This window comes from Engraulis encrasicolus, chromosome 24, assembly GCF_034702125.1.
Source record: "Engraulis encrasicolus isolate BLACKSEA-1 chromosome 24, IST_EnEncr_1.0, whole genome shotgun sequence".
In the NCBI taxonomy this organism is placed as follows: domain Eukaryota; kingdom Metazoa; phylum Chordata; class Actinopteri; order Clupeiformes; family Engraulidae; genus Engraulis; species Engraulis encrasicolus.
Genome location: NC_085880.1, coordinates 32,392,766 through 32,407,765, shown reverse-complemented (window position 1 = coordinate 32,407,765; position 15,000 = coordinate 32,392,766). Strand labels below are relative to the sequence as shown.

General features: G+C 49.4%; 1 protein-coding gene across 2 annotated transcripts in view; it reads left to right on the top strand.

The window, feature by feature from the left end:
* The window catches only part of usp54a (ubiquitin specific peptidase 54a), a 99,042-nt gene that overhangs the window by 63,910 nt on the left and 20,132 nt on the right, over positions 1 to 15,000 (top strand). The window contains exons 9-13 of one of the 2 annotated variants that reach the window (XM_063191370.1): positions 93 to 242; positions 7,598 to 7,766; positions 8,026 to 8,208; positions 12,738 to 12,914; positions 14,173 to 14,995. In XM_063191370.1, the coding sequence (XP_063047440.1) occupies positions 93 to 242; positions 7,598 to 7,766; positions 8,026 to 8,208; positions 12,738 to 12,914; positions 14,173 to 14,995 (1,502 nt within the window). Of the gene's footprint in view, positions 1 to 92; positions 243 to 6,787; positions 6,952 to 7,597; positions 7,767 to 8,025; positions 8,209 to 12,737; positions 12,915 to 14,172; positions 14,996 to 15,000 lie in introns of those variants that run through there. The other variant, XM_063191369.1, reaches the window with a different exon arrangement.

Below are 15,000 nucleotides of genomic sequence, written 5' to 3'. Positions count from 1 at the left end.
TCTCTCTCTCTGTATCTTTCTCTGTCTCTCTCTCTCCCTCTCTCTCTCCCCCCTCTCTTTTTCCCTCTCTCTCCCTCTCCCTCTCTCTGCAGTTGTTCTACCGGGTGACGGAGGACAAGGCTAAGCAGTCGGAGCTCTATCTGGTGGGCATGGTCTGCTACTACGGCAAGCACTACTCCACCTTCTTCTTCCAGACCAAGATCCGCAAGTGGATGTACTTCGACGACGCCCACGTCAAGGAGGTAACCAGCCAACGCACTCGCTCACACTCACTCACTCACTTCCTGTTTCCTGTTTTCACCCGCCCGAGCACATCCTGTGATCGGGAGCATGGGGGGTGAGAGAGAGAATGCCTGGAATCACCCAAGCTCTGAGGGACAGAGAAGTGTTGGACTGTTTGGGAATGTGTGTGTGTGTGTGTGTGTGTGTGTGTGTGTGTGTGTGTGTGTGTGTGTGTGTGTGTGTGTGTGTGTGTGTGTGTGTGTGTGTGTGTGTGTGTGTGTGTGTGTGTGTGTGTGTGTGTGTGTGTGTGACAGGGAGAGAGAGAGAGACAGAGAGAGAGAGAGAGAGAGAGAGAGAGAGAGAGAGCATGCGCATGTGCTTGTGTTTGTTTGTGTGTGTGTGTGTGTGTGTGTGTGTCAGTGTAATAGGTCTGCACATGTGTGTATGTGTGCATCCATCACTGTGGGTGTGTGTGTGTGTGTGTGAGAGAGAGAGCGAGAGAGAGAGAGAGAGAGAGAGAGAGAGAGAGAGAGAAAGAGAGCATGTGCTTGTGTGTGTGTGTGTGTGTGTGTGTGTGTGTGTGTGTGTGTGTGTGTGTGTGTGTGTGTGTGTGTGTGTGTGTGTGTGTGTGTGTCAGTGTAATAGGCCGGCACATGTGTGTATGTTGTGCATCCATCACTGTGTGTGTGTGTGCGCGCGCGCGTGTGTGTGTGTGCGCGTGTGTGTTTGTGCGCATTCGTGTGGGTGGATGTGATTGAGTGTCCCGCTGTAGAAATTGATGGTTTAATTTAAAACCCTTTAAACTTTTAACATTCCCTAACAGGCTTCGACACACACACACACACTGTGATGGATTCACACACACATGTGCACACCTGATTACCGTGCATTACACTGACACACACAGATACACGCAGACACACACATACACACGCACACACACGCACACACACATACACACACACACACACACACACACACACACACACAGCCTTTTTAACAACCTAAGACACACCCTTAGACGCACACGCACATACACATGCAGACACACACAGACTAACACACATACAAACACCATCACGCACAACGACATATACAGCCACACACACACACACACACACTCTGTATGAATATGTCTGTGCGTTTATCTGAGTGTATAGGGCTAACGTTACTCCATATGTGAGATGCAAATGATTTTGTAAGTGCTTCTATCCAGGCAGCAGTGGACCTGGGGTGTATGGGAACCCATAAAGTGAGTAGGGCGATGTGGTTATTGACACTCGTGCCATGGTAGTGTGGTTATTGACACTCGTACGATGGGAGTGAGAATATTACGCTTTTACGGGTTTTATGGTCCGTGTATCGCCTCTAGTGTGATGGGGACATGATGGCAGCACTGGATTTATGACGCCTGTGCCACTTACTCACATTGGCATCTGCAAGCGGTGCTTTTCGTTGTTGTTGTTGCTAATTTGGCACATCATCAGCAAATGAAGAGTTCAGATGCAAAACCCCTTAAGTGCCTTTTCAGAAAATAATCTTAATTCATTTTTATTTAATACAAAGCTATAAATATTGCATATCTTTGTATTTTATTTATGTAATATAACTATTTATATGTATTATCAAGTACATAAATGTAAACAAAACCAACAACGGGGTTCTCTAAAAATATAGAAGTGCAGGTCTTCAGAAATGGACTTAGGGGGTTTTGCATCTGAACTCTGCAAATGTACAATCATCATCAGCCATCAAGCAGCCTCCTCCCATCCCGACTCGTCCATCCGCATCTGCCTCCATCCAGCCCCCTCTATTTAAATTCCCTCATCCCCACTGCCTCTGTAATGGAGGCCAACTAGCAGACTGTGGCATGGAGCGTTAGTAAAACCTCCCTCTCGAAGCCTCATGCAGTATCCGTAGCGCTGAGCTATCGAAATGGTCCTTAAGCTCAGCTGCATGGTGCTGTGCCTCCCATGCCCGAACTGATGCGTTAGGAGTTGGCGAGTTCGCGCCCTGAGTGGCGTGCTGTACAGGAACACCTCAACCAGCCTCCTCTATTTTAAAGGGACAGTTTGGTCAATTTCAACATGCAGTTGTAATGCTCACACTACCCTGGACTTGTCAGTGCCTGAGATTTTTTTTTCTTCTTCTTCAGCCGTTTCCGAGATCCTGGTCATTGTAATGGGGGCAGCTCTTTGTTTACATTTCAAAAAAACATATTTATTTATTCCCAAAAACATCCAAAAGGTTATAAAACATCAGCAGACAACTAGCAAACAGCAGTACCTTTTGGGAAAGTATTTGGAGTTGGCCTATGTTTCATTTTTTAAAAATGTAAACAAACGCTGCCCCCATTAGAATTGCTCATATCTCGGAAAGGGCTGAGCCGAAAAATGTGGCATCACCAGGTACTGACAAGTCAAGGGTAGCGTGAGCAATACAACTGCATGTTGAAATTGACCAAACTGTCCCTTTAATTTCCTTCAACCCCACTGCCTCCTCCATGCAGAATCCTCTATTCAAACACTTCCATTCCACTGCTACCAGCCTCCTCTATCCATCAGCCCCCTCCTTCACGTGAAGCCCATGGAGAAAACAATAGCTTTTCCCCCTTACAAAATCCCGATTGCAAATGACCTTTCAATTGCGCTTTTGCGAGATATTGAATTGAACTTCTGTCGTCGAGCACTTGGTGAAGACGGGAGTGAGGATTTTGGAAAGAGCCCCATCCCACTGCCGTTCCACATTCCAGCTGCCCCTTCCTTCATCCCTCCAGCCTCTCCATCTAGCAGCCTCCATCCAGCCTCTATTTGAATTCCTCCGCTGCCCCACTGCCTCCTGCATCCAGCCTCCTCCACCCTCCTCCACTGCCACCAGCGTCCTCCATCCAGTCTTCATGCAGTCTCTCTAGTCTCTTAACCTCCACCCAGCCTCCATCATCCCCACTGACCGCATCCGTCAGTCTCCTCCATTCCATTCCATATCCAGCTGCCCCTTCCTCCTCCCTCCGGCCATCTCCATCCAGCAGTCTCTCCATCCCCACCCCACTGCCTCCATCCCATCATGTCTGTCGTCATGGTAATGCCGCAGCAGCACCGATCAGGGTGTAATGACCTCATTTACCAAGAGCAGTGAGTGTGAACAGACTGCCCACATCCACACACACACAAGCACGCCCACGCTCACGCACGAACACACACACACACACACACACACACACACACACACACACACACACACACACACACACACACACACACACACACACACACACACACACACACACACACTCAGTAACACAGACTCGCTAACACTCTCTCTCTCTCTCTCTCTCTCTCTCTCTCTCTCTCTCTCTCTCACACACACACACACACACACACACACACACACACACACACACACACACACACACACACACACACACACACACACACACACATACAGGGACATGCTCAACTACCCCCTTCTAAAGGGATTCTGTTAATTGTGACAAAAATGAAACGGAGGCTAATTTTAGCCTCAGTGGTTGACGGACCAGCATAGTGCATGGCTGGGAGGAATTTAAGGCCAATCATTGATTTCCAAAAAATGACACTCACTACAGGACATTTTTGACTGTGTGATAGCTTGTGTGTGTGTGTGTGTGGGCGTGTGTGTGTGTGTGCGTGGGCTTGGGCGTGTGCGTGTGTGTGTGTGTGTGTGGGTGTGTGTGGAGAGAAGCTCTTGTCTGGTCTGGGCTGTGTGGTGTTCAGGTCTGCTCTGCTGCAGCTGTATTTGGGTCAGAGCTGCTCCCCTCTGCTCAGGCCAGGAGGAGGGAGAGAGAGAGAGGGGGGGGATATGAAAGGATGGAAGGAGCTAGAGGGGGAGAGAAGGGGTAGAGGAGGGAGGGAGAGAGAGAGGGGGTGAAGGAGGAGAGGATGGAGTTAGCGAAGGATAGAAGAGGAGAGAGAGGAAAGGAAAGGAGGATAAGATTAGGGGTGGGAGAGGGACACAAGAAAGGAAGAGAGATGACTGGAGAGAGAGGGACTGTGGAGGTAAGGAAGAGAACGGGAGAGGAGAGGAGAGGAAGAGGGAAGAGAGGAGAGGAAAGGAGAGGAGGACAAGAGGGAAGAGGAGAGGAAAGGAGAGGAGAGGAAGAGGGAAGAGGAGAGAAAAGGAGAGGAGAGGAGAGGAGGAGAAGAGTGAAGAGAGAAGAGAGGAGAGAAGAGGAGAGGAGAGAAGAGGAGAAAGAGAGGAGAGGAGAGGAGAGGAGAGGAGATGAGAGGAGAGGAGAGGAGGGAAAGAGAGGAGAGGAGAGGAAGAGGGAAAGAGAGGAGGGGGCTGAGAACAGGAGAATAGAGTTGGAAGAGGATGGGGTAGGGCAGTGGTTCTTAACCTTTTTTCTTGAAGCACCCCCCTAGCCTGTGCCCAAGACAAGCCGCGCACCCCCAACCCAAACGTCTACAAGTGTATACGGTCTAAAAATAATTTAACAATGACTCTTGCTCAATACTTTAAAGACTACATTAGGTTCAAAGCATGTTTTAATCTGGTCTTGATTTCGCCTAATTATAATGTTTGGAAGCAGAATTTTGGTCATAACCTGCACACAAATACAATTCCGCGCACCCCCTGAAATCTCTGGCGCACCCCCAGGGGGTGCCCGCACCCCAGGTTAAGAACCACTGGGGTAGGGGATAGCTGGGGAGCAGAGCGTGGAGAGGAGGGCAGGAGAGAGGAATATAAGAAGGAGAGAGGGATAGATGAGGAGGAGAGGAGTAAGGAGAGGAAGAGCAGATGTGTCTAGCCACTCACTCCTTTTCCTTCACTTTTCCATTCATCTCTCTCTCTCTCTCTCTCTCTCTCTCTCTCTCTCTCTCTCTCTCTCTCTCTCTCTCTCTCTCTCTCTCTCTCATTCTCTCTCGCTCTCTCTCTCTCTCTCTCTCTCTCTCTCTCTCTCTCTCTCTCTCTCTATCTCTCTCTTTATCTCCATCTCTTGCTCAACCCCCTCCTCCTGTTTCAGTCTGTTTTTTTCTCTCCATCTCTCTGTCTGTCTGTGTCACTCTTGTTTTCTAAATTCTTTCTTTCTCATTTTCTGTGTCACCTGATTTTCCCTTTCTCTCTGCGTGTCACCTGATTTCTCTTTGTCCGCCTCACTGGTCTAGTTCTCTTTCTTTCTCTCTCTCTCTCTCTCTCTCTCTCTCTGTCTCTCTCTCTCTCTCTCTCTCTCTCTCTCTCTCTCTCTCTCTCTCTCTGTCTCTGTCTCTCTCTCTCTCTCTCTCTCTCTCTCTCTCTCTCTCTCTCTCTCTCTCTGTTTGTGTGTGTGTGTGCCCACCCAAATCTGGCCAAGTCTTTATTCAGCCTTTTAGTCTCCTCTGTCTCTTTCTGGCGCTGCACAAATACATGCGCACAAAACGCTAAAATCAACACACATATGTGTGTGTGTGTGTGTGTACATACACTCACCACACTCACACAAGCACAGAGATTAAAAAAGGCATCCAGGCCAACTCCATGCCCTGCCTCTCCGTGCCTCTCCCCCCGCTACTCAGCCCTGCCAATGGGTTCATGTTGGGCGGTACAAGGTACCGGGCTCCAGCTCCAGCTCCGCTCCAGGTCTCTGGGCTCTTTGCGAGCCGCCAGCTGCACACAAAGCAGCTTGTTTTATTTAGGACAGTGGTTTTCAAAGTGGGGGCCGGGGTATACACCGGTGTATGGGGGGGCATTGTCATGGTTAAGTTTGGGAACCCCTGGTTTAGGGAGCGGCGAGTGAGATCGGGCCGGGCCCAACAGAGCGCACTAAGCCCAGCACGTGAGCGGAGCAGAGGCCTAGACAAAAGTGGACAGAAAACAAGGATATCCCCCCATTGTGTTGGCCCCAGCTGGCCAGGGAGAGTGGCCAATCACACACCGACACACATACACACACACACACGCACACATACACACACACGCCTGTCTCCTACACACATCTCTCACACACACACACACATATCTCTCTCTCTCTCTTTCTCTCTCTCTCTCTCACACGCACACACACACAAACACACACACTGTTTTCACACACACATCACTCTCACACACACCTCGTTCACTGTTGTCTGCGTGCACTAGCACAGATGGAAAAACACATTCAAACAAACGTGACCACTTGTTCACACCCACATATTGTCATCCATGAACGCTGATAGGATCCCTGTTAAAACACACACATACTCACTCACAGACACTGACACTACAGAACACACACCCATACATACAAGCTCATACTTTTTAACACCCTTAGACACTCACACACTATACACATGCAGACACACACAGACGAGCACACGTACAAACACCATCACGCAGCACAACGACATATACAATCTCACGCACACGCACGCACGCACACACACATTGTCAGTGCGCGCTGCTTTGCCGTGATAGGGCAGTGCGGACATCCTGCCTCAGTTGTTACGAGTGAGCATGGAGGCCGAGAGCTGAGCAGAGCTGAGCCGAAGCCTGAAGCGGATCTCTGGTGGCGTGGAAGTGAAGGGGAGGATCTCTAGAGGGGGGGTAAGCTGGGTTCAGCTCGGGCAAAAAAAAAAAAAAGCGCCGAAGCGGAAATGGAGAGGCATTGTGTTTTTTGTTTTAGTTTTTTTCTTATCGCAGATTGTGTTTTTCGACGGACCGCCTGTATGTCCTTACATTCTCTCTGTTGCTTTGTCCTGTTGTTGTCGGATGACTGCTGCTAGTCAACTTGGACATGTAAGCGTAAATGCGAGTCCTGTTTGTATGAGCGGATCGGTGCGTCGTTGTTGTCGTGATGTTTGTTTGTTTGTTTGTTTGTGTGTTTGTGTGGTGTTGCGGTGAGGCGGGCTCGCTGCTGGGAAGTGTCACGTCATCGGTCACCAGGGGCTGAGTCACAGGAAGGCGGATCACGGATCACAGATCACTGCTCACAGCTCTATCTGATGCTGACTTTCGTGTTGTGTTTCTCTTTCCCTCCCTTCTTCTTTCTCGTTCTGTCCCTCCCCTGTCTTGGGTTACCTTTCTCTCTCTCTCTCTCTCTCTCTTCCTCTTTTCTGTCCCTCCCTCCCTTCTTCTCACTCTCTGCCTTCCTCTACCTCTCTCTCTGAATTTCTGTACCTACCACTCCCTTCCTATCCCTTTTTCCCTCCCACTTGCTGTCTCTCGTCCTTTCCTTTTTCCTATCTTCCTCTGCCCTTTGTCTCTCTATCCTTCTTCCTCTCTCTCTTCCTTGCTGTCTCTCTATCCCTTTCTTCCTCTCTCCATTTTCCCTACCTACCTTTCTGTGTTCCCTCCTCTCTCTCTCTCTCTCTCTCTCTCTCTCTCTCTCTCTCTCTCTCTCTCTCTCTCTCTCTCTCTCTCTCTCTCTCTCTCTCTCTATCAGATTGGGCCTAAGTGGAAGGATGTGGTCTCTCGGTGTATAAAGGGCCACTACCAGCCGCTGCTGCTGCTCTATGCTGACCCCCGGGGGACGCCGGTGGTAGCACAGGACCAGGGCTCGCGCCTCGACCTGCACTACATCAACAAGGCCCACTACGACAGCGAGGACTCGGGTACGGCACACACACACATACAGACACACACAGAGAAAGACACACACACACACACACACACACACACACACACACACACACACACACACACACACACACACACACACACACACACACACACACACACACACACACACACACACAGTGCTACTAGATCCCACTGTGAAAGCAGAGTCTGATTGATGCAAGTCATTTTGCAACAGGGCTCTTCAAATGTCTGTTTAATAACCTCCAGTTTCCTTGTTATGCTCTTTGCCAGGCCGGGAGCCCTCCATCTCCAGCGACACGCGTACAGACTCGTCCACAGACAGCTACAGCTACCTGCACTCCCACTCGCACCATGAGTCCATGGCCAGCCACTTCTCCTCCGACTCCCAGGGCACCGTCATCTGCAATCCGGACAACAACGACAACGCATCGCACAGCAGCCTGGAGAACACAGGTACACACACACACACACACACACACACACACACACACACACACACACACACATAGCAGACACACACACATACACACACACACACACATACACTAGGGCTGTCCGCAAATAATCGACTAATCGTTGGTCGACCAAAAAAAATTCTAGTCGACAGAATCCCATTGGTCGATTGGTCGCAGCGGAGGAAAAAACCCCCCCAAAAAAACAGCGTCTCGTCTAAGGGCTTTCAGGACTCTGGAAGGAGCTCTAAAACATGGAATCCTTAGGATACAGATTGCTTGTCAGCCAATGGTCACTAACGCTGGGCGAGAAGAACCACGCAAATTCGAGCGACAGGTGCGTTTAATTATGTATGTTCACCACCACGGCAGATGCTGCTCTCTTCTCCCTCCCTCTGTCATATACACGCACCCGTACACAGACACTAGTTCTACCGGCACCGTTTGCTACAATACCTCACTCGACTCGTTCATTCCATTGGTTGACAAAACTCCAGGGAGCCGCCTGCATCGGTCTCGTCTCGCATAATTATCCGTTTATTGCAGACGGTGTAAAAAGTGTGAAGAGTGAAGACGCGTCGGCGCATAATCTGAAGCTCCAAAATGCTATGTTGCAACGTCATGGTGCTAACTCGCACTTTGTTAGCTTCCATACCACTTTGCTTTATCACTTGGCTGTACAATTTTACTCCGTGCTGGCCAACATCCAAAGAACCACCACCAGATATGAACATATTTTGGGGTGTGTGTACGTTGTAACCCTAAGTCATTCACCGACAACTTATCAGAATTCTGTTTGCTGCCCTGAACGGCAACTCTTGTCAAGACTCCAGTCCAGCGATAAACAAAACCAGCGTGGGTCATTTAAAAGGGGAAACGCTGCGTATCATTTAAGACCATAAACAGACACTAAGTGCTTGATGGACATTCCAGTTAACAACTATACAGTGACGCTGCAATAGATGTCCAAATAGATTAAAGGTATGACAGACAACGCAGGAATATTGATTCTGCCCTCCAGTTGGGCTACACTTCTGCTTTCAGGCAACGAGTGGCATCTCTACCATGCGCAGTTTGTTTCCATCACCGAATATTAATTTAGTGTTTTATAGGCTAAAACGATGTGAATTCGAACTTTGAATAATCATTATACCTAGTAGGGCTATCTGGGTCAAAATAGGATGTAAAAAAATTTTTTAACATTTTTTTTGGGGGGGGGGGATTAATCGATTAGTCGAAGTAAATGACAAGCTTTGGTCGACCAACAAAATCCTTGGTCGTGGACAGCCCTAATACACACACACACACACACGCTCACAAGTACACATGGCATATTCAAGCAAATATAGAAACACATATACACGCCTACACTTAAACGATGCATGGCTGAATATCTTACAGGCGGCTGGTTCACTTAATGCTGCCTCTTATACTGATCTGAAGGTGACAACTCGCAAACACACTCACACTAACAGTCTGGCTCCATCTATATATCCAAATATACTCTTCTCTTCTCTTCTCTTCTCTTCTCTTCTCTTCTCTTCTCTTCTCTTCTCTTCTCTTCTCTTCTCTTCTCTTCTCTTCTCCTCTCTTCTCTTCTCCTCTCCCCCCTTCTATTCTCATCACCCTTTCCCCTCCTCTCCTCTCCTCACCTCTCCTCTCTTCTATTCTCTTCTCCTCCTCTCCTCTCCTCTCCACCACCCACCCCTACCTACAGACTGTCAGCCTACTAAGTGTTAGAATCTGCTGGAACAAGTGTTGCATTTATGCAGACTTTCAAGTTGGTCTCTATTTAGAAACCGAGGCTGTCTTGGCTTAATAGATGCAGCTTCTGAAAATGTGACTGGTGTCTGGAGCACAAGGGGTTCATCAGTGTGTCAACAAGAGCTGCTTAGTGTGTGTGCGTGCGTGCGTGTGCTTGTGCTTGTGTGTGTGTGTGGCTAGGGGAAGAGAATGGGAATTGACTTTTGCCCGAAAGCGGGATATTTTAAGGAGGCGGCGGTTAAAATGGTTCAGCCGTCTATATAAATCAGCATAACAAATGCATCTCATACAGACACGCACAATGGCCCAGCAGTGCCTTTGAATGGGGGCACCAGACGGCCATAGAAATGTGTTGGCATGCAGGCCAGCGAGCAAGCACAGCCAGACAGACAGACAGACAGCCAGTGAGAAGGCCAGCCAGCCAGCCAGCCAGCAAGCACACAGAGCATTGAACTGCTGAACTCCTGCAGCACTGCACTGCCCTGCCGCCTTTCATGGCAATGCCGCCTCTCCACTACGGGCCTCCACACACCGGTTCCGACAAAGTGCCGGGCACTGCTCTGCTCTGCCAACGGTTGATTCCACTGTTTTCAATACGACCCGGCGCACACCGCAACGATGTCTGCGGATGTTGGCGGCCGATTGCAGCAGATCTCTGTTTTGTCGGAGCCGCACTTTGTTTATCCATGCTCTGCTGTGATGGAATTGACCGTTGTACGGAGGCCCTATCGCTGTGACTTACAGGCTGACTGGTGGCCTTCATGATTTGTCTGAGACTCATTGACCTCAGGAAACTACTACATGCTGCTGGGCTGACTTCACTTGGGGCTATTAAGAGCAAACTATATGTTTACATTTACATTACACTTAACTGACACTTTTATCCACATTTTATACACTTATGACACTTTTAACTGACTTTATCCAAGTGGTTACAGTCCCTGGAGCAGTGTGTGGGGTTAGGTGCCTTGCTCAAGGGCACTTCAGCCATGGATAGGGAGTGGAAGGGTGGTCCATCTCCATAACTATTAGGCTACAGCTGTCCCTGTATATTTATATCCCCCATAAATTTCATCGTAAACTTCAAGATGATCTTCTTATACTACTTGTGGTTCTCTTAGTGTAGCTGAGATACCGGTAATTGACAAGGAAACTATACTGTTAGCACAGGCTCAGGGGGAAAGGCTACCTTCGAGTGATAATATTCCTGTTATTTTTTAGAGGAGTAAAGCTGAGTTTAAGGAAGGATTGCTCGAGTTAAATTACTATTTATGCTTAAGTAATTTCACTTAAGCATAAAAGGCAAAGAACTACCACACATTTCTTCACGTAACTCACTCAGAGTGTACAATACAGAGACCATAGTATTTGCCAGGCTTATTCAAGGCACTTTAGAATAAAACATGTATAAACTAGACTGCCTGTGCAGTCGCCTTCGACTGCTTAAGGTATATCCCCGAAACGCGACGCTTCCAGTCCCCCATCATTCCTACCACTCCCGTCCACCATTTCGTAAACGTATATACAGACGTGACATGACGCGCATAGGCTTAAAACCAAACGACTATTGTGAAAATGAAGCAAAAAATGGGGCAAATGGTAATACTGTTTTAATGGTTCAGTGGATATACCACATTAGGTACAGTGTAATAACCAGTGTAACAATATTTAATACAATGTAATTTTTTTACTTACATCATGTGTTTGTGCGTAAGTGGTATTACATGGTATTGCATATTGTTACACTGGTATTACACTATATTACATGGTATTGCATACTGTTACACTCGTTACTACACTGTACCTGATATTGCATATTGTTACACTGGTATTACACTAGTATTAAATGGTATTAAATATTGTTACATTGGTTATTACACTGTACCTAATATGGTAGATTCACTGAAATGGTGAACCATTAAAATAAGGTGTTACCGGGCAAATCAATCCACCCAGTCAGAAGTTATGGGCCAAATGAAAATTCCGCCATTTTGAAAGTGTTGTCTTCCAAACTCGAATCAGTTCATGAACCTACCCTAGAGCATTCACACACAAAATCTGGGACAAATCCATCCAACCGGTCAGTAGTTATGGGCCAAACAATAATTCGGCCATCTTGAATTCAGCCATCTTGAAAGTGTTGACCTCCAAACTCGAATCAGTTCATGAACCTACCCTAGAGCATTCACACACCAAATCTGGGACAAATCCATCCACCAGGTCAGAAGTTATGGACCAAACAAAAATTCGGCCATCTTGAATTCAGCCATCTTGAAAGTGTTGACCTCCCAACTCGACTCAGTTCATGAACCTACCCTAGAGCATTCACACACCAAATCTGGGACAAATCCATCCACCCGGTCAGAAGTTATGGACCAAACAAAAATTCGGCCATCTTGAATTCAGCCATTTTGAAAGTGTTGACCTCCAAACTCGAATCAGTTCATGAACCTGTCCTGGAGCATTCACCCAAAAAATCTGGGACAAATCCAAACATCCGTTCAAAAGTTATCGCGTTAACACGAAAGACCTTACGCGGCGGACGCGGACGCGGACGCGGCGGACGCGCACGCAAAACCATTACATCCCCGACGCTCCGCGTTTCGGGGATATAATAAGCTTATACTGTGATCCTCTCAAAGTGTTGATCTCCAATGGAGCCATACAGGTACTGGATGTAGAAAAGAAAACCCTAAAAGGCAGCACCTGTGAATTTGTAAGTTGCAGTTACTGATCGGTGACATTATGTGACTGTTTTATCCCCAGGCCCAGTAACGGACAGCGAGCCCCTGTCACGCCACCCCTTCAGGAAGTCTGGGCAGACGGACAAGAAAGGCGGGACTTCAGACAGGAAGAGGAGCACAAGTCGACCGCGGCGCTTTGACGACCGTAGCCGAGGCTCGCGTAACGACGAGGTGTCATCGGCCGGTTACCACAGCGAAGGTGAGTTGGAGGTCACAGCTGCCTGTCACAAGGGGAAAGGTGAAAAGTTCTACTGGGAAGGTCACAATGTCACTTATGCCTCCCCTGTGTAAAGAAATTGCCCAACAGGCAGGCCAACACCATGTTCAGGGTACCTCAGTCATTTAAGAGGACAGGCGAGAGTGGTGGTTAATCACTCCCCCTACCCAAGAGTTTAGTATTGGCCTGCGTGATTATGACCTCATTATGGCCTCGTTATGGCCTGCGTGAATGAGAATCTTCACAGACAGACTTTCTCATATTGCATGTTATCTGACAGAGCCAGAGACGATCTTACCACTAGACTGGCGCAAGTCGCACCCTCCTGCCTTGCGAAATGCCAAGATCAACTTTGTAAAACAGCAACAGCCCTAACCTTGCGATGGCTGAACTGTGCGTCCTGACAGAGATGTCTGATCAGCAGTCGTCTTCTTCCTGCCTCCCCCCTAATGAGCGCTTGTTTCGGAGTGATTGGTACCAATACGCTGTTTGGCCACTGTGGAGACTGCAAAGTGAGATTGACCGCCATTGATCCTAGCCCCCAAATGAATGAGCAGCGTAATGGCCAGCAGCATAGAGAGCCAAGGATGGGCACTCTAGCTCTCCTCTGCTCCCATCTGCGGATGTGTACAGCATTCATGAAGAAGAGGCAGCAGTGTTATGTACTGTCGTGAGGGTGTAGTTGCTGCTTTCGAATGGCTTGTACTTCCCTCCTCCCTCTATCCTTTATAGCCTCCATCTTTCATCTCTCCTTCCCTGCTCTAGTCTTCTTTCCATTCCTCTATTCCTCCTCTCCCTCTATCCTCTCCTCCTCCTGTTTGATGTGTGACTCACAGCAGCAGTAGTGGCAGGTGCAGCCTCTTCAGGCTCATAATGTTGTTGGGCTTTCCCATCTCTTCGCCCACACAACTCTCTCTCTCTCTCTCTCTCTCTCTCTCTCTCTCTCTCTCTCTCTCTCTCTCTCTCTCTCTCTCTCTCTCTCTCTCTCTCTCTCTCTCTTTCTGTTTTTCGACCTCTACCTCCCTCTCCCACTCCCTCGTCTTTTTCTCTCTCCCCTCCTCTCATCATTCCTCTCTCTCCCCTCTCTCTTATTCATTCCTCTTAACTTCCTCCCTTGTCCATTTCTCTTGTTCATCCTCCCACTCTGTGCATGTGTGCGTGTGCGTGTGCCTGCCTGCCTGCCTGCCTGTGTGTGTGTGTGTGTGTGTGTGTGTGTGTGTGTGTGTGTGTGCGTGTGTAGGTGAGACTCTAAAAGAGCAGCAGGCTCCTCGCGCCGCCCCCAAGCCCTCGTCTGGCAGCCGGCTGCGGGACTTTAAAGAGACGATGAGCAACATCATCCACAGCCGGCCGCTCTCCTCCTCCACCTCCATCATCAACACGGCCAGCGGCAGCATAGGCGGCAGCAGCAGCAGCGGCGGCGGGGTTGGTACCAGTGGAGGCATTATGGGTGTCAACGGGTCGGAGCCGGGCGCCCAGGGCTCCTGCGACTGGGAGGCGGACAGCACCAGCAGCGAGTCCAAGTCCAGCTCCACGTCGGGGGGCGGCAGCGGAAGCGGTCGGTACCGGCCCGCCTGGAGGCCGCGGAGAGAGGCCCTGAACATCGACAGCATCTTCAGCCGGGAGAGGAGGCGGCAGGCCGGGTACAGCCCGCTCAACGCCGGGCCCCTCCACGAGGACGGAGGAGGATCGCCCGGCGCGCAGCAGCAGCAGCAGCACGAAAGCCAACACCACAACGCCAACACCACCACCACAGCCACCACGGCAACCATCACCACGGCATCCACCAACAACAACAACGCAGCGGCGCAGTCATCCACGGCAGCCGGCCAGCTCAACATCCCGCCCACAGCCACGGGGACAGCGCCCCCTTCTCTGGGGACGGGGACAGGGCTGCGCAGCAGCAACAGGTGGCTGGAGCAGCAGCATCATCAGCAGCATCAGCAGCAGGCGCGCCTGATCCAGAGGATGGAGAGCGGATACGAGAGCAGCGAGAGGAACAGCAACAGTCCTGTCAGCCTGGACTTACCCCTCGTGGACACGCTCAACACCACACACACACACAGGTAAC